Below are 24818 nucleotides of genomic sequence, written 5' to 3' on the forward strand. Positions count from 1 at the left end.
CTTACAAACCTTGTGTAAAAACAACCAGCCAAAATACATTTATTATATTTCTGCTATGGTCCTTTAAGGGAAAAATGATGACTGGTTGGAATTTATAGGAATAGTGAGTTTAAATTTCAGGTAGGTGATTCTAAAAGCTTTGGCTCACTCTTAAGAAGCTATAGGGTGAACACAACAATACCTCTGCAAAATATAAATCTGGATTCCTGGGACAGTCTGGCATGTAAGGACACTCTAGGGGAGGCTGAAAAGACAGATGTGTTTGGCTTGTAACAACAAAAAAAACCGTATACAAGAAGCAGTAGCACTAATGACACTGACGGCTCTGGATTCCCCACACAGAATGAGTGGAGCTGGCTGTAGATCTTGAGGTCTGTGGATCCAGTCCAGGCTTTTTCCAGAACTGGTATGGTTTCATCAGAGAAAGCTGAGGTTCTCTGTCCTTCTGTCCCTCTCTGTGCTACTGTCCAGACATCAAGGCAGGCCCAAGCATGCTTCCTAGCAATCCTGGAGATCCTTAGATTTATGGAAGCTAAAAACAACAACAAAAACTTAAAACAAAAAGGATGATGTGGCTTGGCTGACGGTGGCCTTTGAGCTGCAGTGTCTGGAGACACAGGAGGACTGGGGTTTACTGTCTGTCCTCCCTGGCCACCAGGAGGCTGGCTGGCGCAGGGGAGGCAGCGGAGACCAGCTGTCTTTTTTGGTGTAACTCTTCCCACTTCCTTCGGTTTGCAGCCACTGAATCCAGCATGGGCTTCAGTTTCACATTGACCTTTACCAGCGCCTGAAACAAAACAAGAAACTGTTGGGGAGAGAGGACCCCAAGCCATTGACAGTTATATTTTCCACCTTTCCTCTTTATAAGAACAGTGAAAATGACTATGAGATGAAAAAGATGATTATTTTGGCAAACACGAGCTATTTATCCAAAGTAAACATGCACTTAGCACTATTTTGCTATATTAACATAACCGGTGCAGGAAATGAAAAGATAAGTCAGGCTGTGTACAGCTCCAGGGGAGAGGCAGCCCATAGGCTCCTGTCCTATTTCACAGCCAGAGTGGGAGAGATGCGGGAAGAAGAAATGTGGGGTATCACCAGATAAGGGCAAACTTCAAGGTCTTTGAACCAGATCCATCTAAGAATTTTCTTTCATATCACATTTTTTGTAAACAAAATAATTTAAAAATAAAATAACCAGTTTAAGCTTATGGCCTTACAACCTAGATCACTCTTGGTAGTGCAGTTACTGTATGACACACTGTATTCCTCACAGTGACTCTACATTTTGAAAATGATGAAATATGTTCCTCCCATGTTAGGAATGATCACACATGATTTTTAGACCTCCTACTCTAGGACAAAATAAGAATCCACATAGAAAGTTAAAGGTTCTTTTTGTAATCTTATTATTTGTTTTGGAAGATATGGTTAACACCAAATTTTTCTAAAGTAAAAATCAAGGAAAGGCACCAGCTTGCCATATAGAATGAGTGTACAAAGAAAACTGTTTGAGGATGTAGCATGAGAAGAATAGCTCTTAAAACATCAAAAAGAGAAAAAGAAGAAGAAGAAGAAGGAGGAGGAGGAGGAGAAGGAGGAGAAGGAGAAGGAAGAGGAGGTATGGTTCTTGAAAATGTGTGACTTCAACTCTTATCAGGAATCAATCAACCTAATTAATAATTTTGTGATTCATAAGATGTGATATTAATGAAGGTGACATTTTGAGGACACTGAGTATAATTCTTATTGTCTTTAGTTTGGGGACTGTTTGGCACCAGAAGCTTCCTTTCTTCCTACTACTTCATCTCTGTCTTTCCTTTCTTCCTTCTTTTGCTTCATTAATTTTATCACATCCATTATCCTGGATATGTGTAGAATGCTCAGAATTCTGACATTTACCTTTAAGTATAATCTTTATATCACTTTGGGCTCTTCCTATCCAGTGAAATTTGACTTCAAATTGATTTCATGCCCTGAGTAACTTACAAACATCTCTTCATGATTTACTTGGGCTATTTGATTTCCTTCTAAGGTCTATTTGGCCATTTGATTTTACTTTACATCATTCACAATGCAAAGTCCTACATTTCTCCTTTTACAGGAAAATAGGGAAGTGATATATATATTCACTCTGCCTGACTCAAGATTATATTCTTCCTCCCTATAGAAAGAGTATTGTAGTTTTCTCTCAGACCCCGTCAACCAGTATGTTTTGCCCAAGTTCCCTGGGTTCTGAGTTAAATTTGTCTTTGTACACAAAGCCCTATAAAGTATACTTTTAGGTTTGTTTTGAGGCCAGGGGAATGATAACCCACTTCAAGCTTGGGTCAGTTAACTTCTATTTTTTTAAAATAAGTTTTTTATTGTAAAAATATGGTACACAGAGGTTACAGTTACATGAGCAAGGTAATGAGTACATTTGCTATCAAGCATTGTTGCCTCTGCCTTTGTTTTTCCTCTACCATCCCTTCCCTCCCATCTCCACAACTACACTCCTCCTGCTTAAATTGTATAGTACATTTTTCAACATAGTGTCTTGTACATCTTGTACAAGACCTGTATCCCTATTTAAACATTTTGTTTTTTCCCCTCCCCTCCCCAAATTAGACCGACATCAAATACAGTGAGAACAGGGATTATACCATGGGAGAGGAATATACAAAGCAACAAAAAAATCATATGTTACATTATAAATACGTTAGAAACAATAGCAAGAAAGAAAAAGAAACCACTTGTGTCCCTACCTTGGGGTTTATTTTGCTTAACATCATCTTAGCTGGTCATATGTACATAGCTTTTGATCTTTTCTGCTTGTCCCAGACATATACTAGTTATTGCAAATAAGGGAAACAATGAGACCTATGTTTCTTTAGGCCTGGCTTACTTCACTTAATATAATTTTTTCCAAGTCTTTCCATTTCCTAACAAATGGGGCGATGTCATTCTTTCTGATGGAAGCATAGAATTCCAGTGTGTGTGTGTGTGTGTGTGTGTGTGTGTGTGTGTGTGTATGTGTATATATGCATATATATATATCACATTTTCTTGATCCATTCATCCTCTGAGGGGCATCTAGGTTGGTTCCATATCTTAGCTATGGTAAATAATGCTGCAATAAACATAGTTGTGCTGGTAACTTTAGTATGGTCTTTTTTGTGATCATTTGGGTAAATGCCCAAAAGTGGGTCATAGAGGAACTCTATGTGCAGTCTGTTGAGGAACCTCCATACTGCTTTCCAAAGTGGTTGAACAAATTTACACTCCCACCAACAATGCAGTAGGGTTCCCTTCTGGCCCCATCCCATCCAGCTTCTGTTTTTCTAGAGCCACAGATTATAACCTTGGTCCCATGTGGATAGCTTGCATGTTTGTCCCATTTATCACAAAGGAGACAAAAAGTGAAGACAGAATTAAACCCTTGTAATTTCACTAAATACTTCTGAAAAGCTTTCCTGAGGTATTCTCTGTGGTTAGGGAATGGTCAACAGCAAAGTCCTCCAGGAAGAAAAGCAGCTCCTTTTACAGAGGAGGGCAAGATGTCTGTCACCTAGGCACAAATCTGACTCAGCTCCTTAAATAGCCAGTCCTCCTTTCCAGGGAGTTACAGAGAGAAATAGCCAATATGTAACTAAATATAAGTTGAAGGGGTGCATTGGGGATTGGAAACCCAGAAATAATCAGTTCTCCCAATAAGTAGATTTCATCCTGGGCTGACATGAAGTGGCACTCTCTTGATGTCAGTGTCCTATAAACAGAGAATACACTTTTCCCTCTCTCAACAATGACCGCTGTTTATGTCATTAAGCAAAAGCATCTATTTTAAAATCAGGTATATGTACTGGCTAATTCAGATGATGATAATACAAGGCACTCTAACAACTCAGGCAGTGATCAAAACCCTCTTTATTTTCATGAGGAAAACGCAGATGCCTGATTCCTGTGTTATCATTTAAACAAGAATGCAAGGGAGAACTGACTGCCATGATTTTTATTTAGTATGGTTTGGCACCAGCTCCTCTTTCCTCTGATCAAGCCTTTTAATTAAACTGACTACTATAATTCCTATGGAAATTAGTGTTTATGTTATTTTCCTGTTACAAAAGCATTTCTCTAGAACTTATTTTTTTAATTCCAGGAGCACAAATTGGATTTTTTTCTGCTTGAAATGTAATTAAAAACTCATTTGATTACAATATTTCTGGCTCTGTTTTACTTATTAAATTCCTGTAATCAGTTTTCTTTTATGAAGCTGCTGGGAAATGATCTCAAAAGCAACACATTTTTCTCTTCTTTGGCAGGTTCCCGAGCATTTACTAAATTACATTCACAGCACCTGCCCATGATTCGAATTACTCCACCAATTTATTCCTTAAACCACTTTTAAGTTTATTTGGCTTAGTCCCAAACAGCTTTCTTCCCTTTTATCCTTGTTCTTTGTTCTCTTTCTTCCTTATTTTCTGTTGAATAAAATACTGAGGGGAGAAGGGGTTACATCTTTCTCAGACTTGCTCTTTTCTCTTTGTTGTCTTATTGTAGAATGGAGTTGCCACAACAGACTGCTGGTTTTCTCTGGATAGGCGCTGGTTCTAGGCAAAGGTAGCAAAAATCCTGGAGGAATTACTAATTGCAGCTGGCTGAGAAAACATGGAACTACTGAGATACTAGTAAACGCAAAGGATTATCTTCAAACAAGAAAGCAAGGTTTATGATGACTCCTTTTAAAGCATCATCATCTAGAGGATGGCTTCCAGCAAATACAACACTGTGGGCATTTCTGAAGGCTAGGCTAGGCTCTGCGAGCCAGTGACACCTGATGGCTTCTGTGACAGTAGCTGGCTTCTCACTTAGCAGAAGAGAATGAGAAAAACAATACCCAGCTGTCACTCACTCTTCATGTGTGCCACGGCTGTATCTGTGGCAGGATGCCTCGCTCTCCTCTGCACCATCCCCGAGTGTGACCATTCAGCCACTGTTTAAATACATCTAGAGGCAGCATGCACACTACTTCTATGATCCATCTACTCTTTGACTACTCAGATTTAGAGAATTACGCCTCACTTTTAGCAGCAGTCTACATCGTTATTATGTCTACCTAATGGTTATAATCCTTGGGTGCTTGCCCTTTAAACTAGACTCTTCTTGAGATGTGTAGTTTTCACTGCTTGTATATGGCTCCAGGTATAGTTTAAGGTGGATGCAAATTCAAAACCCACTTGGATGCATAGCTCCTTCCTAGTGGGCAACCTAATTAATGTCACTGAAGTTCCAACACCACTTCCAGATAGAAACTGGGTAATTTACCCCATTACGGCAATTAGTCTTCTAGCTGGTTCCATACCAATACATTGTTAAGTTCTCATGTGACAAACACATATGGTAGTCCATGTTTTACTCATATTTTGAATAAGTAACACATTCACACAGCTCAAGAGATATCAAAGGGTACCATACAAAATCTCCCCTTCGGCCCTGTCCCACCCATGAGCATTTCTTCCTAAGGGCTACAGATGCCAATGGGTTTTGTATATTTTTCAAGAAACATTTATCATTATACAAGTAGTAACTACATGGTATTTCATTGCTGTCATAATTTGGCCAGTTCTATTTTTAATGGGAACGCTTGGGGTTTATATTTGGTCATTATAAATAATGCTAAGATGGATAACCTTGCACATGGCTGTTTTGTAGATATGAAATTTATCTGATAGTCAAACTACAAAATAGTTATTGCTAGGTAAGAAAGTGGATGCACTTGCATTTTGAGCCATATTACTACAAACATCACTGGAAGTAGAGAACAGGGTCCTTACATTAAGCATAGTACAAGAGAAAGAAAACATTGAAACTATAGCTTCTATTAAGATTAAAGCCTTGGAAAGATGACATGGGATGAATAAAGCTAAGGCAGAAAAGCAGATCTGGCATTTGGTCCTTTCTTCTCTCTACATTCCCGATTTTTTTCTAATGTGTGCATTGTACAATGGCCTTGCCCAAGCAAGTTGTGATTTCACTCCCTTTCTGAAAAAAGTCCTGTATTAACTATATATACATATATTCATATCTGGTGAGTGAATCTACTTAAATTTTTGAATTTTTGTAGCTAATCCATTGTCTTGGCCATTCACAAGTGTTTTCTGGGTGTTTCACAGGCTCTTATTGTTACTGCCAAATATTCTTTGGATGCTAATTATGTGTGTGATTGTATGAAGAATTTTACATATATTATCATTTAATTTAACTTATGTGGTATATATTATTATCATCACTTTTTTGTTGTGATTGTTGCTTAATGATTGAGGATGCTAATACTTAGATTAAAGGACTTCATCATAGTTATTTTGTTGGTAAGTAGGAAAACAGATAAACTACTAAACATCCTTAGCATCAATACTACTGACATTTTGGACCAAATAATTCTTTATTACAGAAGCTGTCCTGTGCAGTGTAAGATATCACAGAAACCAGAAGCAGCTTCTCCCCACCCTACCAAATTGTTGCAGCCAAAAGTATCTCAGATATCATATAAGTCACCAATGTTCTTTGGAGAGTAATCATGTACCTGCTGAAAACCACTGCTCTGTACTTCCTCTAAGAATGGTCTGCCTCCATGAAGCTTTAATCCTGATTTGTCTCAAACAGGAGGAAAGAAAAGTAGCCAGAAATATAGTGTGAACCCTAATAGAATCTCTGCTAGTAGAGAAGAGAAGATTTCCTCCTTGGGCCAAACATATACACCTGCCACCTTCTTTATCTGAAGACATTTAAGGAAAGGAAATACAAAGAGTTTCTACACATGAATTATATGACTCTGGCTATGGATTTAAAGTCATTAACTCACAAAAATGTCACAGCATTTGGATGCATCCATGCAGTGGATATATTTTCATCTCTATAGAGAGGAAAACTGTGGTTCAATAAGGTTATGTGTCATGACCTATAGTCATAAAATGAGAGAGCAGGATCTTGACTTAAGTCTCTCTGACTTACAATACTGAGCAGTTCTCTCCATAGAGAACTGGTTGGCCCTCCCTAGTCAACTCATACTGTACCTTCTCTATGAAGTCCTCCTTGTTCCTCCAGAATGATCTGGAGGGTAAAACCTGGCTGCCTCTTTTTAAATGCATGCCTGAAGCAGGTTTTCTGTCTCTCCAATTATATTGTTCATACCAAAAAGGTACTTTTTTAAACTTTAAAGATGCCCTCTACATTGTATTTTTGTTTTTTGGACATAATATTCATTTTGTCCTCTGGCTTTTAAAGACTTTCTGTATATCAAGACATTTGGTTCTGATGTGGTGATGTAATTTCCTTCATGTATATTCTGCTTGGGGCTCATTGAGAATCTGAATTCTGTAAGCTTATAATTTCCGTATATATAGATTTTTTTTGTCGGTCTTGGGGCCTGAACTCTGGGCCTGGGCACTGTCCCTCAGCTCTTCAGCTCAAGGCTAGTGCTCTACCACTTGAGCCACAGCACCACTTCGGGCTTTTTTCTGCTTATGTGGTACTGAGGAGTCAAACCCAGGGCCTCATGTATGTGAGGCAAGCACTCTACCACTGAGCCATCTTACCATCCCCTCTATCATATTTTGAAAAACATTTCTACTGTTCTTTCTTCCAACTATTTCAAATACCTATCTCTTTTTTCTGGGACTCCAATTATACACCATATTAAGACATCTAGTGGTATTCTGTAGCTCAACTGATGTTCTGCCTATTTATTTTCAGTCTCTACATGATTCATTTTGGATGGTTTCAACTGTAATGCCATTGAGTTTTTTTTCTGTAGTGTTTAATCTTCAGTGAAACCATCTACTTTTTTTTTTATTTCAGAAGCTGAAGTTTTCATTTCTGCAAGTTCTATTTGAGTGTTTTTTTTTGTATCTTCCATGACTCTGCTTATCACACTCATTCTTCTACCCACTTGAAGAAAATGTAAGCACAATGTCCTTTACCAGTTCTATGATCTGTATCATTTTAAAATGTATTGATAGATTCACCTCATTATTATGGGTCTTTTTTTGTTTTTTTGCCAGTCCTGGGGCTTGAACTCAGGGCTTGGGCACTGTTCCTGAACTTCTTTTGTTCAAGGCTAGCACTTTACCACTTGAACCACAGCGCCACTTCTGGCTTTTTCTGTTTATGTGGTACTGAGATATTGAATTCAGGGCTTCATGCATGCTAGGCAAGCACTGTTCCACTACTGAACTCTACCACTACTGCCACCTTCCTAACCCTGGGTCAAATTTCTTTACTTCTTTACATGCCTAGTAATTTTCAATTAAATTTTCACCTTTCAATATTCAAATTAAACATTTGAATAATAGATTTTTCCCTAACTTCTTCAGACATTTCTCATCTTAATTCTAAAATGTAGTTAGTCTGATTGATATAAGGTGACACTTTTGAGGTTAGCTTATATGCTGTGTGGGTGAGTCTAGAAGATTCTTTGGTCCAGGGCTGTTTTGGCTTCACTACTGAGACTATACCTTTCTGAGCACTGTTTACAAACCTCCTATATTTCAAAGGTTTTCTCTGGTACTCTGGCTGGTGGGAACATAAGACAATTCTCCAGCCTTTGAGATCTTCAAAGATTGTCTTATTTACTCCTGTTGGCTATTTTGTTTTGTGGTTTTCTCACATGGATCTGGTGAGCAGACTTAGACTAAAGGTTTAAAGTTCTATGTAGCATTTACTCTGGCTTTTCTCTCTGGAATCTCTGAACAACCTGGTCTCAGATACCTAGCTCTGCCCCTTCAGTTCAATGAAATCACTGGACTCTTCCTGGATTGCCCCTCCCAGGGAATTCTCTCCAGGCATTAAGCTTGGCTCCTCTCCACAAATAGGCATGTTTATTTTCCTTCCTTTTCCCCCTCTTCCTCTCCCTTCTCTTCTTCCTTCTCCTTTTTCTTCCCTCCTCTTCAATAGTGCCGCTTTTAAGCTATGGGAGCCTCTTGTCATTGTTTTATTTACTTACTTTTTTTTTTTTCCTGTAGGTTGTAGGGCTTGAACTCTGGGCCTGGGTGCTGTCCCTCAGCTCTTCAGCTCAAGGCAAGCTCAGCCACAGCTCCACTTCCAGTTTTCTGAGTAGTTTATTGGAGATAAGAATCTCACTGACTTTCCTGCCTGAGCTGGCTTTGAACCACCAACCTCAGACCTCAGCCTCCTGAGTAGCTAGGATTATAGGTGTGAGCCATGAGCTTGGCTATTTACTTACTTTGGCTTTGTAAGACAGGATTTTGCTTTATATCTCAGGCTAGCCTAGAACTTGCAGTCCTTCTGACTTTGCCTCCCAAGAGCTGAGATTACAGGCATGGCATATGCTATGTCTCAGTTTTAAATAACTGTGTGCTTAATGCTACAGTTTGAACCTTGAACATCTCCCAGAGGCCCATGTATTAAAGGATTGGCCCCTTGTGTGGTGCTAGTGGGAGGTATTGAAACCTTTGTGGGGAGGGGAGTTTGTGGGAGGTCCTTAGGTCATTGTAAACGTACCATAATCTCTTATTATTTTTCTCTTGTGCATCATGACCATGAAATGAGCACTTGGACTTGCCATGTTCTTCCCACCATTGCCATCTGGCATCCTGATCAGAGACCCAAAGCAATGAGTCTGCCAAATATATTGGACTGGAATCTCCAAAACTGTGAGCCAAAACAACACTTTTCTCTTTATAAACTAATTATCTCAGAAGTTTTATTGCAGTGAAGGAAAGCTAACATACCCTTGATCCCATGAGCTCAGAGAGATCAGAGAGTAACAGAGCCTTTCACCATTGTATTGCAGGTATTTAGTACAGTGATGCTAGCAGAGAGTAGTACCTCCTCACAGACCAGTGACAGGAAGAGCCAGTGGCTAAGAATGGTTTTAGGACATACTAACTTGCTATAAAATCCTATTGTAGAAACCAGCCTTAGAATAACCAATCACCTTGGGAAATGAATATAAGGCTCTCTTTTATTACTCTAGACTTTGTTTTTAATCAGGTCATTAAGCTGCTAGAAACCACAATCTGGCCTTGCCGTCCCTCGGCCATTTCCTTTGGTCATCATGGTCGCAGTCTGCTATCATCTGGCTCAATGTGGGCTGATTAGTGAACCATACTTTCTGGAACTCAAGAGCTGAATATGGGACAAAGGAGTAAACAAACGCATGGGTTGTTATTAGAAACTGTATGCTGTTGTTGGAAGAGGACATAGAAAAACTTAACCAAATTAAAACCAGATTTGTCTTTGAACTTCGAAAAAGTGGACAACAGAGAGGATTATTTTTAAATTGTATTTGGACTGCTGCCAGCAGTATTACTTAGGTTTGTCTGCTTTCCCTCACTTCTGCTTTATCTAGGAGAAACAATTGGGAATTAAAAGATGTAGAGGAAAAAGAATTCTTTTGAAATACTATTTTTTTATGAACTGAAATATTAGGCTTAAAACTTATCTAAGATTTGTTTGGGCTGGATCCTTGTTCTGAGGATATGGTTACTTTATGATCATGATTATTTCCTTTCTGAGGGAGTGAAAATGTCAAAGGCCCACTTAGGCATTGATATTTTGAGATGGAAAAAATCATTGATAATGTGCTCAGCTGGCATCATCTCTGTCTAGACCTTCAACAAAAAAGGCCAGAGGACATACAAGTGGTGGCTAAAGTTCTCTGGAATCCATGTGGCTAATGAGTAATTAGTACAAAGAACATGTATAAGGAACAGGTTTCTAGTTAACATCCATGACTTCAGGCACTGGTGACTCATGCCTATACTGCTAGTTGCTCCGGAGGCTGAGACTTGGAAGATTATTCCGTATCAACCCAGGCCGAAAAGGCTTTGAGATCTATCACCAATTAAATAACAAAATGCTGGAGTGGAGGTGTGTCTCAAGTGGTAGAGCACCAGATAAGCCAAGCTTGTGAGATACTGACTTTGAGCCCTGATGCCTACCTGGAGAAAAAATAGATGAGGAAAAAATAGGCAACTATGGGAACAAGTCTGAACTTGTAGTTAGTGAATTGTCGAACAATTTAACAATGGGAGCCCTCTTGGATCCAAATGAAGGTTGTAGATTATTTAATCTGATATACCCTGCATTTCTTATGCCACACTGCAGTAATGCAGTTGGCTAAGAATCATGTTTGGCTGCCTCCACTCCGGCCCCTGGCTCTTCCATGTGCTGCGGTACTTACAAACACAGTGGACTGAATGTCCAGAGCTGAGCTCATCACCTTTCTTCAGACCTCCCTCAACTTTCAGGTTACTGTCTTAGATTGCTGAGCATTACCATCCATCCAGACACCCCATCCGCCATGCTCTTCCTCTCTTCTCTCATATTCAATCACTATGAACCGTCAGCCCTACTTCCAGATGATCTTCGGGTATCCATCAATTGCCATTTCTACAGCTACCATCCTCCTTCCAACTGCTTAATGTCTGCTAAGGCATTCTAATGACTCTTGCTTTCCTGTCCAGTCACAGGAGCCCCTCCCACCGCCCCCAAAGCCATTCAAACCAAAATGGGGCAGTTGATTAAACACACAAACCTGAGCTAAGCTAGCCATTCTCTACTCTGAGCCTTTCCATGGCTCTATGTGATATGAGCATTCATATTCTATCAAGTCCAAATCCTTTCACTTGGTCGCATTGGCCTATCAGAGAGGAGAAGTGTAGTAGAGAAGAGACTGAAATTCAGAAGCAAAACAGACATTAGACTATGAAACTTGGTTCTAATTTGGGCTATGATTCAAAAACACCTCTGAGAGACCTAGTTTTCTGGAAAACTGGAAATGTGGCAGTTTTGATGCACTTTAGTATTGCCAAGTTTCCATCCTATGGGAGGCAAGCGTAGCTGAGGTGTGAATGTAGCTGAGGTGGGAACGTAGCTGAGGTGCGGGGGATTCCATGTTAGAGCAGATGGTGCTGGCACAGGGACCAGATGGAAGCAGTGAGCAGACTCCTAACCCTCTCTTCTTCCCTCTTCATTCAATGGCTTTTGAAACTAGGTTGTGTAAAAATTAATTTGCATTAAATTGCTTAAGATAATGTATAAACTACCTTATGAGGCTTCCAGCAGCTTTTAAAACTTATTTGAAAAACAAATAATCAATAAAGGTGAGAAGTAAGCCAAGATTTCTTTAGATAAATGCTTAAAATATTTCCATTCAGGGTATTAACTATACAGCATCTTTTTGTATAATTTGCTGAAGATGAAAAGTAAATAGTGCTTAGTTAGGTTACAAATGTAACTCTTGTCAGTCGTTGTGCTATAGGTAGGTTTCCTCTATTTTACCACCAAACTCAGGATGAGGGAAGTGGCTTCTTATCAACCCATCTTAGAGAGCTGTCTAACTTGCTTGGGGCCACAAAGCTAGGGTTGGGAACCAGGTCTCTTGGATCCCAGGCTCCTCATTTATAACCACATCTGTAATGTTAGCATGTGAATTTGCATGGGAAGGCTCTACTGACTAGAGTTCTGAATGAACAACGAATCTCTAGGTAGTTGAGGGTGGCCCTAGTGATGAATAACTGATGTTCTAATCAATGTTTTCCCTAACAGATTCAAGCACCGCTATGGCCTCAGAGTGAGTTAGGTCAGAAGAAGGCAAGATTGGCTGAAGAGAGCAGATGGGCCACTCTATAAATGAGTGAAGGGTACATAAGACTGTTTGAGAACCAAACCAGGGGCAGAAGAACAAGGAAAAACCAAGGAGAGACAAGGTCTTAAGAGAGCTGACATGGGATGGGATTTATAGCAGCTGAGGATCTGAAACATTTTCTATTGGGTTTGTCCCTGGCCAGACCACAATAGAGTTGAAGGGACTCTAGCTTTGAGGCTTCTGCCCTATTTTGGGTTGGTGATCACTTAGTCTCTCAGGACTTAAGATATTTCTAGAAGTTTGCTAATTGCCTATCTTCCTTGAGCTTAGGAATGGCCGGGGAAATATAAGAAGAATTCATAAAGTAGAAGTTCAGGAGAAACTATTTATAGGGGTCTTGTTCAGCTGAGAGGTACTTTCTCTTGTCCTTATCCCTGGCTTCATCTCATTAATGGTTGGAGCCACAGGGGTCATTTTGTGACTATGAAGAAAACTTGGGTTATTGGTAGCCATGTGGTAAAGAAAAATAGAGGAGATTGGGTTACCTGATACTAGTAGCAAGAGCTAATTCCTAATTGGGAAAAGTGATGCCATTTCTGATCACAGCAGTTCCACAGGGTAAACAAACAAGTAGAAAAATAGTTATCCCTTGGCATGTGGCTCCCAGGAAAGCTGTACTCATAGGCATCCACTGGTGGATCCATTTAGTCTAGATTCTTCTCTGTGGTCCAGATGAGCCTGGTTATTTCTTTTTCATGGGGATTGAAGATTACCTCATGAGTTTTCATCTGGGAGAACTGATTTTTCTATCTGTGGTGTTTATCATGTGGAACTGTTATCAGCAATGACAGTCTGGCTATGTGAGATTTATGCAAAGGCCAAAAAGTTTTGTCAGATTTTAAGGATTCTAGAGACTTGCACATCTAAATAATGGGAGATGGTTAACTAAATATTAAGAGTGATAGAGTGACCAAGGTGGTGCTTAGCATCAAAGCCAGAGAGCTCTTTAGAATCTACTGCCAGAAAGATTCAGATCTGTGATTTAAGGAAATTTGAGAAATACAACTACCCAAGTTAGAACAGAAGACAAAATGTTTTTACTAGCAATGCCTAATATTCTGAAAGCTAATTACAGTACCAGTAATAGCTTAGAATAAGATCATTTTCTTCCCGAGGTTTGAAGCCTTACTGGTACATGTAAAGTGAAATGCAACATACTACTTTTCTTCCATTTCCTTCCTGACCTCACAGATGACTTGTTTTTGCTTATTTTATTTATATGCTCAAGGGAACTCTCTGGAAAGTGATATTCATAAATGACATTAGCATTCTGAATTAATGAGGTAAAAATGTTACTCTCCTTGGATTAATAGCAGTGTTATTTCCATAATATAGGGCCAGAGTCCTAATGTCTAAAGGGCCGAGCCAATAAAGTTAATGAATAATATAGTCTGCATAAAACAGTTGGGAGTGGTGGGGACTATGGAAAACTGGGCATTTCACAGTTTTCAAAATTGAACTCTACTGAGTGAAATGGAGGGGCTCAGCCTGTTCTGTGGGCCACCTGTTTTGATTGCTGTAAACGAATCTTTTGTTTGCCTGCTGTAAATTACTTTGTGTGCTGGAATAAACTCACTAAGGTGAGTGAAATGGATGTGTTCCATGTCTGAGGTGCCAAACCAGGAGCTCTGCAGAATGTGAGTTATTTAAATCTCAAAACAGTGCAGCAAGGAGCTATTATCAGCTCCATTTGGACAGACTAGTCATCTAAGATGAGGAAATTAAGTTCACAGAGTCAGAGTTTACATGGTTGAGTATGAAGCCTGGGCTGGACAGAAGACAAAGCCCACAGCATGCTCTCAGTAGGGACTTAGCTGGAATGCTGGTAATGAGTGCTACCTCCTGTCTTTCTGCTAGCCAAAGACAGTATATTTGAAACTCTGGTACTGTTACTGGACACACTTGTAGAAGAGAGGTCACCTTGCCAAGTAAGGCAGAAACCACCTTCCAACACAAGGTAGTGAATCTTTTCTGTGATTTCTCTACCTTGCCCTGAGAAAACCAAACAAGGGCTGCAAAGAAGTAAATGACAGGCAGGCCTAGGGAGCACTTGTGGGAATGGGAGCAAAGAGGACAGGCCCTTCCATTATAATGAACCCCTCTAGGAGACCATCCTAGGTTATCCTGGTGGCTGGGTTTTCAGAGCAGACTGGTAGCTAATCAATCACATTCATTGTGTGGGTGACTCCTGACTTGGCAGCAGTGTTTGCTGACCCAGAAGCTGCCGCCTTTGATGAATGGGGCTTCATATGAGAGCTGGGTGGAACATGTAAGTAAAGCATAGTCATGTGGTAATCATCCACCTTTCCACCTACCAGACAGTTTCCCCATAAAATTAGGCCCCCTGAAACTTTATAGATATATGTAAAAATATATATACTATTTTTCAAAATTCATTATGTAAAAGGGATCACTTACCAATTTTGGTTGGCTGAGCAAACATTTTTGCTCTGTACATTTAAAAAATATACGTCACCTGTGCCTTGAGTCCAGGGTACTTCTAAACACAACTGCCTGTGTGTGGGAGAGTTATATAAATAGCGACTGAAAATGCATTCCCTCAGTTTGAATGTGCTCTGAGAAAGTACTTCAGAACCTCCAAGAATGGATTCAACAATATTCTATTAGAGCAGGTATATTGGTATATTGGTACATGCCTGTAATCTCAGCTAGTTGGGGACTAGAGATGGGAGGATCATGGTTTGAGCAAAGTTATAAGAGCCATCTCTGCAAATAAGCTAGGTGTTAAATTATCTAAAGTGAAATGAGGGGGGGTATGGTTTGAGTGGTAGAGTATCTAACTGGGGTATGGTCTGGCTAGCAAGCATATAGTTCTGGGTTCAAACCCCAGTAATGCCAAAAAGAAATACTCTTAGTATTTGCTGTTCTATATTTTAGCTTATATTTGAAGAGTCCCATGAGTTGAAAGCAGTAACTATAAGCAGTAATGAGCTGCTTACTTAGCACACACAAATCTGATAATTACTAAGAATATTTAAATGAGTTTAGGAATGGTTTATAGGTCCAGCACCAAGCCATGCTCAGATCTGAGGTGGGGAGGAACACCATACCCTCACTACAGCGAATGAGACCCAGAGCTTCTAGGGGTAATGCTTTATCTTTAGAGAAAGGCTTTTGGGGACAAAGATACCCTTTTATTTGGTTGTCTTTCTCTACCACATGACAATCTTCTTGTTCTTAATTCTGTAACAGTAAGAGAGATTTTTTAAAGAGGGAGAATGGGAGGACAAGCAAAGGAATGTTCTGCATCCAGGGGAATGTAACTGAGCAGGCGCTGTATCTTCAAATGGGATTCCCTTTGTCCTTGGAAAGGGATCTGTCTGCTTCCCTTAATGGCTGAATGAGATTATGTCATTGTGATTTTATGACATTGCCAAGTCCTCCAGAGGCTAAAATGAGCAAAGCCTGTGTGTATAGGGACAGTGGGATCAATCCCCTCAGCAGTTTTACTACATTTTTGAAGTGCAGTTTAAGGCAGGAAACATCGACTTTTATGAATAAAAACTTCCTACTGAGCCAGGTGTTGGTGGCTCAAGCCTGTAATGCTGGATACTCAGGAGGCTGAGATCTAAGGATTATGATTTGAAACCAGCTCAGGCAAAAAAAAGTCCACGAGAGTCCTATCTCCAATAAAGTACTCAGAAAAAGCCAGAAGTGTGAGCTGGTGGCTCAAGTGGTAGAGCACTAGCCCCAAGCACAAAGAGGCTCAAGTACAGCATCCCGGTCCTGAGATCAAGCCCCAGGACTGGCAAAACAAAATAAAAAACAAAAACAAAACAAAATACCTTCCTACTGGGGACCAATCTCAGTGAAAGATAAAGTTGAGGGATAGCAGTGTGAAATCAGCCCAGGCAAAAATGTTCATGAGACTCCTCAACCAGTGGTGGGCATGTCCTGTGATCTCGGCTACAGGGGAATAGGAAGATCACAGTCCTTGTAGTCCTAGGCGTAAAGCAAGACCTTATCTCAAGAAACAAAACCAAACCATAAAACAATACAAAAAGTGGTTGGAGTGGTAGATTGCCTGCCTAACAAGCATGAGGTTCTGAGAGCAAACCCAAGGATCATCCCTAGACAGAAGTATGAGTACCTTTTGAGTATTTTATTCAAAAGACTAACACACATAAATTAGGGAATTATTGATCATGTGTTAGAATAATTAAATAATAAGTCAGCTGATTGTTAATAGTTACTAAAGCAGCTTACTAGCACTGGTATAGTAAAGATAAATGCTTATTTCATAAAGATCAAAACAATATAGTGTTTTACCACCATCATTCCAAAATTATTTTAATGCCTCTTGTATGTTGCGATAATCCTGAATAGGAAGACCTCTTCCCCAGATCACCCAGCTCACTGCCACTAAGGGCTACTTCGTCATTGCTTCTCAGCATTTCCTCTGAAAAGCGATCAATGTCTCCTGCCTGGTCATTAAATAGACTTTGAAAAACTCTTCAATCCGTATCAGTCTCATATCCTTATTTAGTTCCTCAAATTTGCCCTCAGCTGGGAATTCTGCCGGCGATGGCGGTCCTGTTGTGCTCCCCGCTCATTTGAAAGGGCCCATCCATCATCATTTCTAGTCCTTTTCTGATGCAATGTAGCTTGTTCTTTGTCTTTCTTAAAAACTGAATGGCTGTTAAATTATCCATTTATCTTCCTTCAGATTTTCTGTTCAGTTTCTCAGGGCCTCTTGGGGCTGTCTTTTCTACCTTGTTTGCTGACTTTTCATTCCATTTCCCTCTTCTTAGAGGCATCTTGGCTCACCATGCTGTCCTTCCAAAGAAACTCTCTGGTGAAGTGACTTTCTGCTTATTTAAAATCTTTTCACTCCTTATGGGGATTTGGTCCCTTCCAAATCACTGTGAAAACTTCTGAGAATAGTATTATGTCAAATTTTATACATAAGTGGTAGGATATATTGGGACAAACCTTAAGCTGAAAATCAAAAGTCTTGAGTTATAAATCCAGTTTCATTCAAATCCTAACTTTTAGGATTTTGCTTTCTTCTGCCAGTCTATTCAGAATAAAGCTTATAGTATTACAGCAGTGTGTTTGCCTCTGCTTAAGGGAACCTCATGAAGGCCCTGACATTTGTACACAGTGCGAGCTGTATACAAACTGGTAAAACACATCTGTACACAAACACAATCTCATTGTCAGAGTCGTGAACACACACAAAATGCTCAAGAAATACTACATTGATGAGATGGGAAGGCTGGCTATTCTGATCCATATTCCCAACAGAGATATGGAAGTTCAGAGATGATATTAATGGCAATAACAATAAAAACTCCACACGTTGAAAGGTTTTAATATATGCATGCACTTTTCTCAAAGGACTTCTAAATATTTTGCTTTCCTTGGTTCAGACTTGCTGCAAGCTCAAATGACCCAGCATCAATTTGTTTGCTTCAAGAAGTCACTTTGCAAGGCCAGAGTCTTTTAAGAAATAACAGAGTGAAGCTACTTTTAGTCATACCTATGAGCTAGTGATCACCTTAAAAAGCCCACTGAAGAGAAGCAGCGTTTGGTTTAGGTCAGATTTGAAAGAGGACACTTAGAAAAAGTCTTATCTATTATTTTGAGCATTCATCTTGATCTTTTTTCTCTTTCCTAGTGATTTGTTCTTGGCATCTCTATGTTTGGTTTTCCTTCCTCTTCAGAATTTTCAGCTGTTCTGGTAATCTGTAGCATTAAGACTGCAGCCAGTGATTTGTTAAGTCACAGACTTGGAGAATACTTCTTCCTTTTCTGTGATTTTACAGTCCTGGAGTTATTTTCTCTTTGCTTTCTAGATGATGAAACCCTCCTAATTCATGGGAAGCTAACTTTCCTACTTCCTCATCTGTGAGATTGGGGCAGAAAAACTAGTCTGTCACAGAGCGACTCAAGCAGGTAGATTATTTCCAGGTCCTCTGAATACACAGATGCTGAACAACTTTAAGTTCACCTGAGCTGTTACTGGCAGCAGCGGGGCAAGCCATTTTTCCCCCATTTCTGTCAACCCAGTGCTCCAAGATTGCTGAGGTAGGCTCCTGGACCCCAATTAGATAAGGACATACATACTGAGACTCCAGAGGGGGCACTGGAGAAGAATGGCAGTGTTTAGGATGATGAGTTTTGTGGCAACAGAGAATGAATGCAAACCCTACAACGTGCTAATCAAGGAAACCACACCAAATCCCAAAGGCCAGAGTATCTACAAGAAGACTATTGAGTGGTGCCCAAAGGAAGAGCAGGATTGACTTGAGAGGAGGGAAAGGTAGGCCTGCAGAGAAGGCCAGGGGAGCAAGGGCACAGGAGTAGGACAATAGCCATGCAGTGATTGTGGAAATGGCAGACGACAGTTATGGTGAGATCAGGAATGGAGAATAGAATGGAAGAGTCAGACTGGCCAACTTAGACAACATCTCCAGTAATAGAGATAGAGGAGCTGAAGGATTCTGAGTAGGTGAGTGAGGGACATCAGATCTGCTTTAGGGAGACAACTCTAGTGAGTTACTTGGTGTGTATGTGGGGGGGTGGAGGGTGGTATTGTTCAGTGAGTAGAGAGTGGCAGTAAGGAGACCCCCCTTACTAAGAGAGGGGAACCAAGATAAAGGAGAAGAATAATAACCCGACAACTGAAAAATAATAGGGGAGAAAATGCTAAGACTAATAGTTGGTGTCTCTGTTGTGACGTGGGTGAAGACATTGCAGAGATTGGAGCGATATAACTATAAGCCAAGGAGTGTCATATTGCAGACAGACACCAGGAAATGGGGGAGAGACTATAGTAACCTTATTTTCAGAACCTTCAGCAGAAATTCATAACAGGGAGAAAAATGCATTTCTGCTGTTCCAAGCCACCCAGGTTGAAGTGCTTTGTTGTAGTGGTCTTGAGACCCTGATACACACACTCCTGGCAGTACCTGCCTCTGTGTCCTGAATCTCTCAGGAGCTCCTAGTGAAAGACAGATCATCTGGCTTCCTTTGCTCTCCCCTCCCCAGATATTCCTAAATGTTACTTCCCTTCCAATTTCCAATATTTGGAGATATATTATCTCTATTTACATCCCATTTCTTGAGAGTTATATCTTGGAATACAACTTTATTATTTCAAATCAAATCTGATAATACTAGATAAGTCCATAAAACATCAGCACAAAGGTGCTGATTTCAGAGTTTTCTCTATTAGAAAGAAAAGAACAACTAAATAAATCACGACAAATCAACTGGCTGGACCACTAGACTGCCATCTCAACGGGTGATTTGAAAACTACATAGGAACATAGAATCATGGTAAGCTTTATGTTAAGTAAGTGAAGAAAAATACCATTTTAGGTCTGAGCTAATATTTTCATGTGGACAGTGGTATAAAGGGACTTCACTGGAGAAGTAAGCCAGGCCCAAAGAAACATAGGTCCCATAGTTTCCCTTATTTGCAATAACTAGCGTATGTCTAGGACAAGCAGAAAAGGTCAAAGGCTATGTACATATGACCATATAAGATGATGTTAAGCTAAATGAACCCCAAGACAGGGACAAAAGTAGTTTTATCTTTCTTGCTATTTTTTTAAATGTGCTTTTAATGTACTATGTGATTTTTTTTGTTTCTTTTGTATGTTCTTGCCCCATGGTATAACCCCTGTTTTCACCGTATTTGATTTTGGTGCCCTGCATCTTGTATATACACTTTTCTAATTTGGGGAGGGGAAGGGAAAAAACAAAATGCTTAAATAGGGATACAGGTTGACCCATTGTAACAATGAGATGTACAGGACACTATGTTGAAAACGAACTTTACAACTTGTTGGGGGGTGAGGGAGGGAGGAGTTGGAGAGGTGGGGAGGGAAGGGATGGCAGGGGAAAAACAAAAGAAGAGGCAACAATGCTTGATAGGAAATGTACTCATTACCTTACTCATGTAACTGTAACCCCTCTGTACACCATTTTTAAAATAAAAAACGTATAAAAAAGGGACTTCACTGGCGTAGTAGAATGTGAGGTTTCTGTTTTTCCTGATCAGTTAAGCATTCTCTAAGGTGATAAATGTGTTTTTATACTCTTCTCAATTCCCTTTGAAGGCACAGTCATTAACACCTATTCTAATAATCTAGAACAATCTGTTTTAGCATCTAGGCTTTTCTATCATGCTCCTTAAAGTTCTTCAGGCTTCTTCTCATTGTCCAAGGAAGTTATCTTATAAAAAATTCTTTTCTTAAAATAAGGGATCATCAAAAAGATGAGGAGATTAACTTGTAAAGTCAATCTACCCTTTTACTGGTAATGTCAACCCACGTTGTTATCCTCATATCAAGGATAACATGACATAAAATATTTTGAGAAAATTGTCTACAATGATGTGGAATCCACTAGCTTGTTTGTTCCTTAGAATTCTTTACTCTATAAAAAAATTATAGTTTTATTTTGAAAATGGTAGGTTCAGGAAGCTAGAACATTGTTGGACAAGATAGAATCAACTTCTACATCTTCAGGGCAGATTAGTGGAGAAAAACACAGCTGGACCTAGAGGACATGCCTTAGAAACTGGCCCTGCCTTGGACTGACTACTTCTAAGTCCGTTAGCTTCTTTGTGTTCTAGTTTCCTCATTTGTAGAAACCAGACCCTGAGGCAATATGGGATCAATGGTGAAGTCATTTATTCCTTCCCAGAATTAAAGAAACTGTATATATAATTAAATTGTATATATAAAAGCACTTTGTAAACCTTAAAATGTAAGACCTCATCCACTGGCAAATTCATATCATCTATTGAGTAGATTTCTGTTTTCTGGAAAGTGTGTATAAGGATGTTCTGGTATCTGTAGGTCTCTAATATTGATATTCTTTTTCAAGCCTTTGTTCCAAACAGAAGTCTTTAGCTTTGTTTTAGACTCAACTTGTGGCTGCTGAGTTAGTTGTTGGATGAGGTTTGAAGTCTGCCTTTGAACACATAGCAATGTAGCTTAGCATCCACTTACTAGAGGAGGCAGTGTGCTTTGAGTGATTTATTTAATGTTTATAAGGCTGCAGCTCTGATAATTAAATACAAGAGTAGTGATAGCTGAGGATCCAATAACGCCTTCTTGAATTATCTCAGGAAACATTTGGAATAGTTTAGAGGATTCTGTTTGGCAATAGCATAATAAGAACGCTTTCTGTTTATCTCACGCCTCATTTCCCATAAGCTCGAACAACAGTGTCTCTCTAAATGGAAATAAAATTACAAAATTTTAGAGAGGCATTAACAATACAAAAAAATGAAGTGAAGAGAGGTTTTCATTTACATCTTATAAAATAGAAAGTCTGGAGTTTTCCTTCTTTCCTTTTTCTTCCTCTTCCCTATGCCATTCCTAATTGACTAGAAGTCTTTCTGTCTTTCCTTCTCTTTCCCTCTTCCTCTCTTCCCCTCCTATCTCCTCTCTTCCTCTCCTCTCCCTTCACTTCTTTTCCCCTCTTGTTTTCTTAAGGAGTAAAAGAAGAAGAGGTACACCAGTGTTTCAAGTGTGCTCTGTAAAGGAACTGGAAAGTAACTTAAGTAAAGACAAGATTTCAAACCTTGTATGGACTTGGAACGGAGTAACTTTTAGCTTTATGGTTTTAAAACAGAAAATACTCTTAAATTGGGAGTGATTTATGTTGGTCAGCTGGGTACAGAGAAGTAGATCTTATCTTAAAATTCTATCTTAAAAAACCTTATTAGGGAACCATGTCATTTTTTCACCAGATTCCAAGATTTTAAAGCAGATTCATGATGGCAATTTTTAGGCTGATAAAATACACATGGATAGAATACATCAGTACTCTTGTATAAAGAAAAGAACGAGTTGCATGAAATAGAGCACATTAAAGTGCATTTTATTTCTAAGAATATGTATAAAGAATTGTTTTTTTTAAATCAACTCAGGCTCATGTTTGCAGGTAAAAATTTCTCTACGAAGCCAAACACCAGCTGCTCAGGGAGAACTCTGAGGTATTAGACCCTGTACCCTCGAGTGTCAGGCCGGAGGGAGGAGGTCACATGACTTCACTGCTTTTACTAGTGAGCTTCCATCCTGCAGACAACTCTAGTATTTGATGGTTTTGTTAATAACTCTTAGGCACTAGAGAATCCCAAAAGTCTTCTAAGTCAAAGGAACCTTGAATTTTAACCCTGATGAATTTAGTGCATTACACTGTATTAGAATTTCTTGAACTCATGAATACAACATATAATTGTATAATTATATACATAATTTCTTCAGATCTATGTATGACATATGGCAGCTTGATCTTATTATCTTGAAAATTAAAATAACTACAATATTACATTTTCTGGCAGTGCTGGATAAGAGAAATTTAATGTATTTCCCAGCTAAAAATAGTCAAAGCTCTGAAAAATTCATGGCTATAAACTGGCCCTTTATAGTAGAATTAAGAGCCAATTCAACCAAGATGAGGACTAAACCACTTGCTAAAAAGATATCATAGGCCATATACTTTAGGTTATGGGCAGGCATATAACAGTTCATACTGTAGTGAAAGGGTTTTTATATTTATAGGTGATAACTTAAAATGGCATTAAACCTTTCTTCATACATTGCACTACTTATAATGAATCCGTGGTACTGAATCCCAGCATTGACTTTTCATCTCATCATTCATTTGTTCAGCAAACATTTACTGAGTTGCTGTAATGTGAGAGGCACTCTATGAGGTGCCAGGAGTAAGATACTCCCCAGAAACCCATCTTGTAGGGAAGAGAGACAGACAGGAAGATAGTGACTATGGAGAGATGGAGAGAGTGCCACAGAATACTGATGACATGTGGCAGTTTGGGCAGAGTGGAGAGGGAGGGAGGGAGGCAGAGGCAAAGGCAAGAAAGATGGACAAATGGTTTAGTGAGTCTTGTGCTTTGGATGTCTAGGTAAGCGGGAAGTGACAAGAGGTGAGGCTTACAAGGTGTGCGGAGGGGTCTGAATGGAATGAGAGGCCCTTAATGCCACACAGAGTTGCCTGGAAGCATCTAACTCACGGCAGTGGCAGCCTGAAGTTTGACGGCACGGAGACGCCATGACCAGTCCAGTCCTCCTGCCCCCTCTCTCACAAGAACGATCATTTCTAAAGTTGAGAAGCTATCCATAGTGGAGGGGCCTGTAAATGATCTAAAACTGACCTTTTTGAATGTTTATATTTCTCTTCCTGTTTGATTTGGTAGTGCATAGCCTATTTTGGAGGTAAGCACTCAGTTTCAGTTAGAATATGTATGACAAGGATGATACTTTGAAAATAAGAAAGCAATGCATTTTTCATTCTGTTCCCGTCACGGTGCCTGTGACTTGCTACATATCAATATCAACTCGGCTGGTTTCCTTCCTTCAGGCAAATGGTAGATTCCTGCTAGAAACAGTCACACATCAGCTCATCATTCAACTTTGGAAGACAAGACCCTGCATGTCAGTTTTTTGTGTGGTGAAGCAGGATTTCTAAATTCCAGAATTCTCCTCTACTTGCAAGGAAGCAGGCCTGGCTGAGTCAGAACATCCAGCTCACAATAGAGCTCTTGCTAGAAATGCCTAGAGGTGACCATCTATATAAGGACAGTTCCCATCAGGCCAGCAAAAGGAAACTTAGCAATTTTCCACTGTGGTATTAGGGAAGGGGGAGGGAGAGAGATGAAAGGGGAGGGGAGAGAGACAACAGAGGGGTGAGAGAGGGAAGGTGAGAAGTAAGCAGCCTGCCTCCATGTTCCCTGAGGGTGAGGAGAGTGCTTGTCTCTTGAATCTCAAGCCTAATTCAGGAAAATGACAGGATTTTCCTAAAGCAAGTTAGTACTATCTAGGCAGCATGTTAGGAAAAGCTTAGGAAGTTGTGTAGGGATGAGAAAGTAGCAAGAAGTCTGTGGGAAAACCGGGGGAATAGGCAATTGCTAAAGGAAGCAGTTGATTACAATTGACCAAGAAGCAGGTGCAAGTGGGGTGGGCTTTCTAAAAGTCTTTTACAGGGACCACAGACTTCAGCAGCCAGAACTAGTGACCATGACCTGCACAAGATGTTCATATCCATACCCATGGTCAGACATTCCTTTCCTTTCCTTTCCTTTCCTTTCCTTTCCTTTCCTTTCCTTTCCTTTCCTTTCCTTTCCTTTCCTTTCCTTTCCTTTCCTTTCCTCCCTCCCTCC

The 24818-nt window shown here is 39.8% G+C and overlaps 1 protein-coding gene across 1 annotated transcript in view; it reads right to left on the reverse strand.

The window, feature by feature from the left end:
• Positions 1–628: 628 nt before the first annotated feature.
• Positions 629–24818, reverse strand: part of Pde11a (phosphodiesterase 11A) — a 209385-nt gene continuing 185195 nt past the window's right edge. Inside the window, exon 18 of the mRNA XM_013028053.1 lies at positions 629–787. Coding sequence (XP_012883507.1) covers positions 632–787 — 156 coding nt within the window. The 3' untranslated portion in view covers positions 629–631. The remainder of the gene's footprint in view (positions 788–24818) is intronic.

The sequence above is a fragment of the Dipodomys ordii genome, unplaced genomic scaffold (assembly GCF_000151885.1).
Source record: "Dipodomys ordii isolate 6190 unplaced genomic scaffold, Dord_2.0 Scaffold5, whole genome shotgun sequence".
NCBI classification, from domain to species: Eukaryota; Metazoa; Chordata; class Mammalia; order Rodentia; family Heteromyidae; genus Dipodomys; species Dipodomys ordii.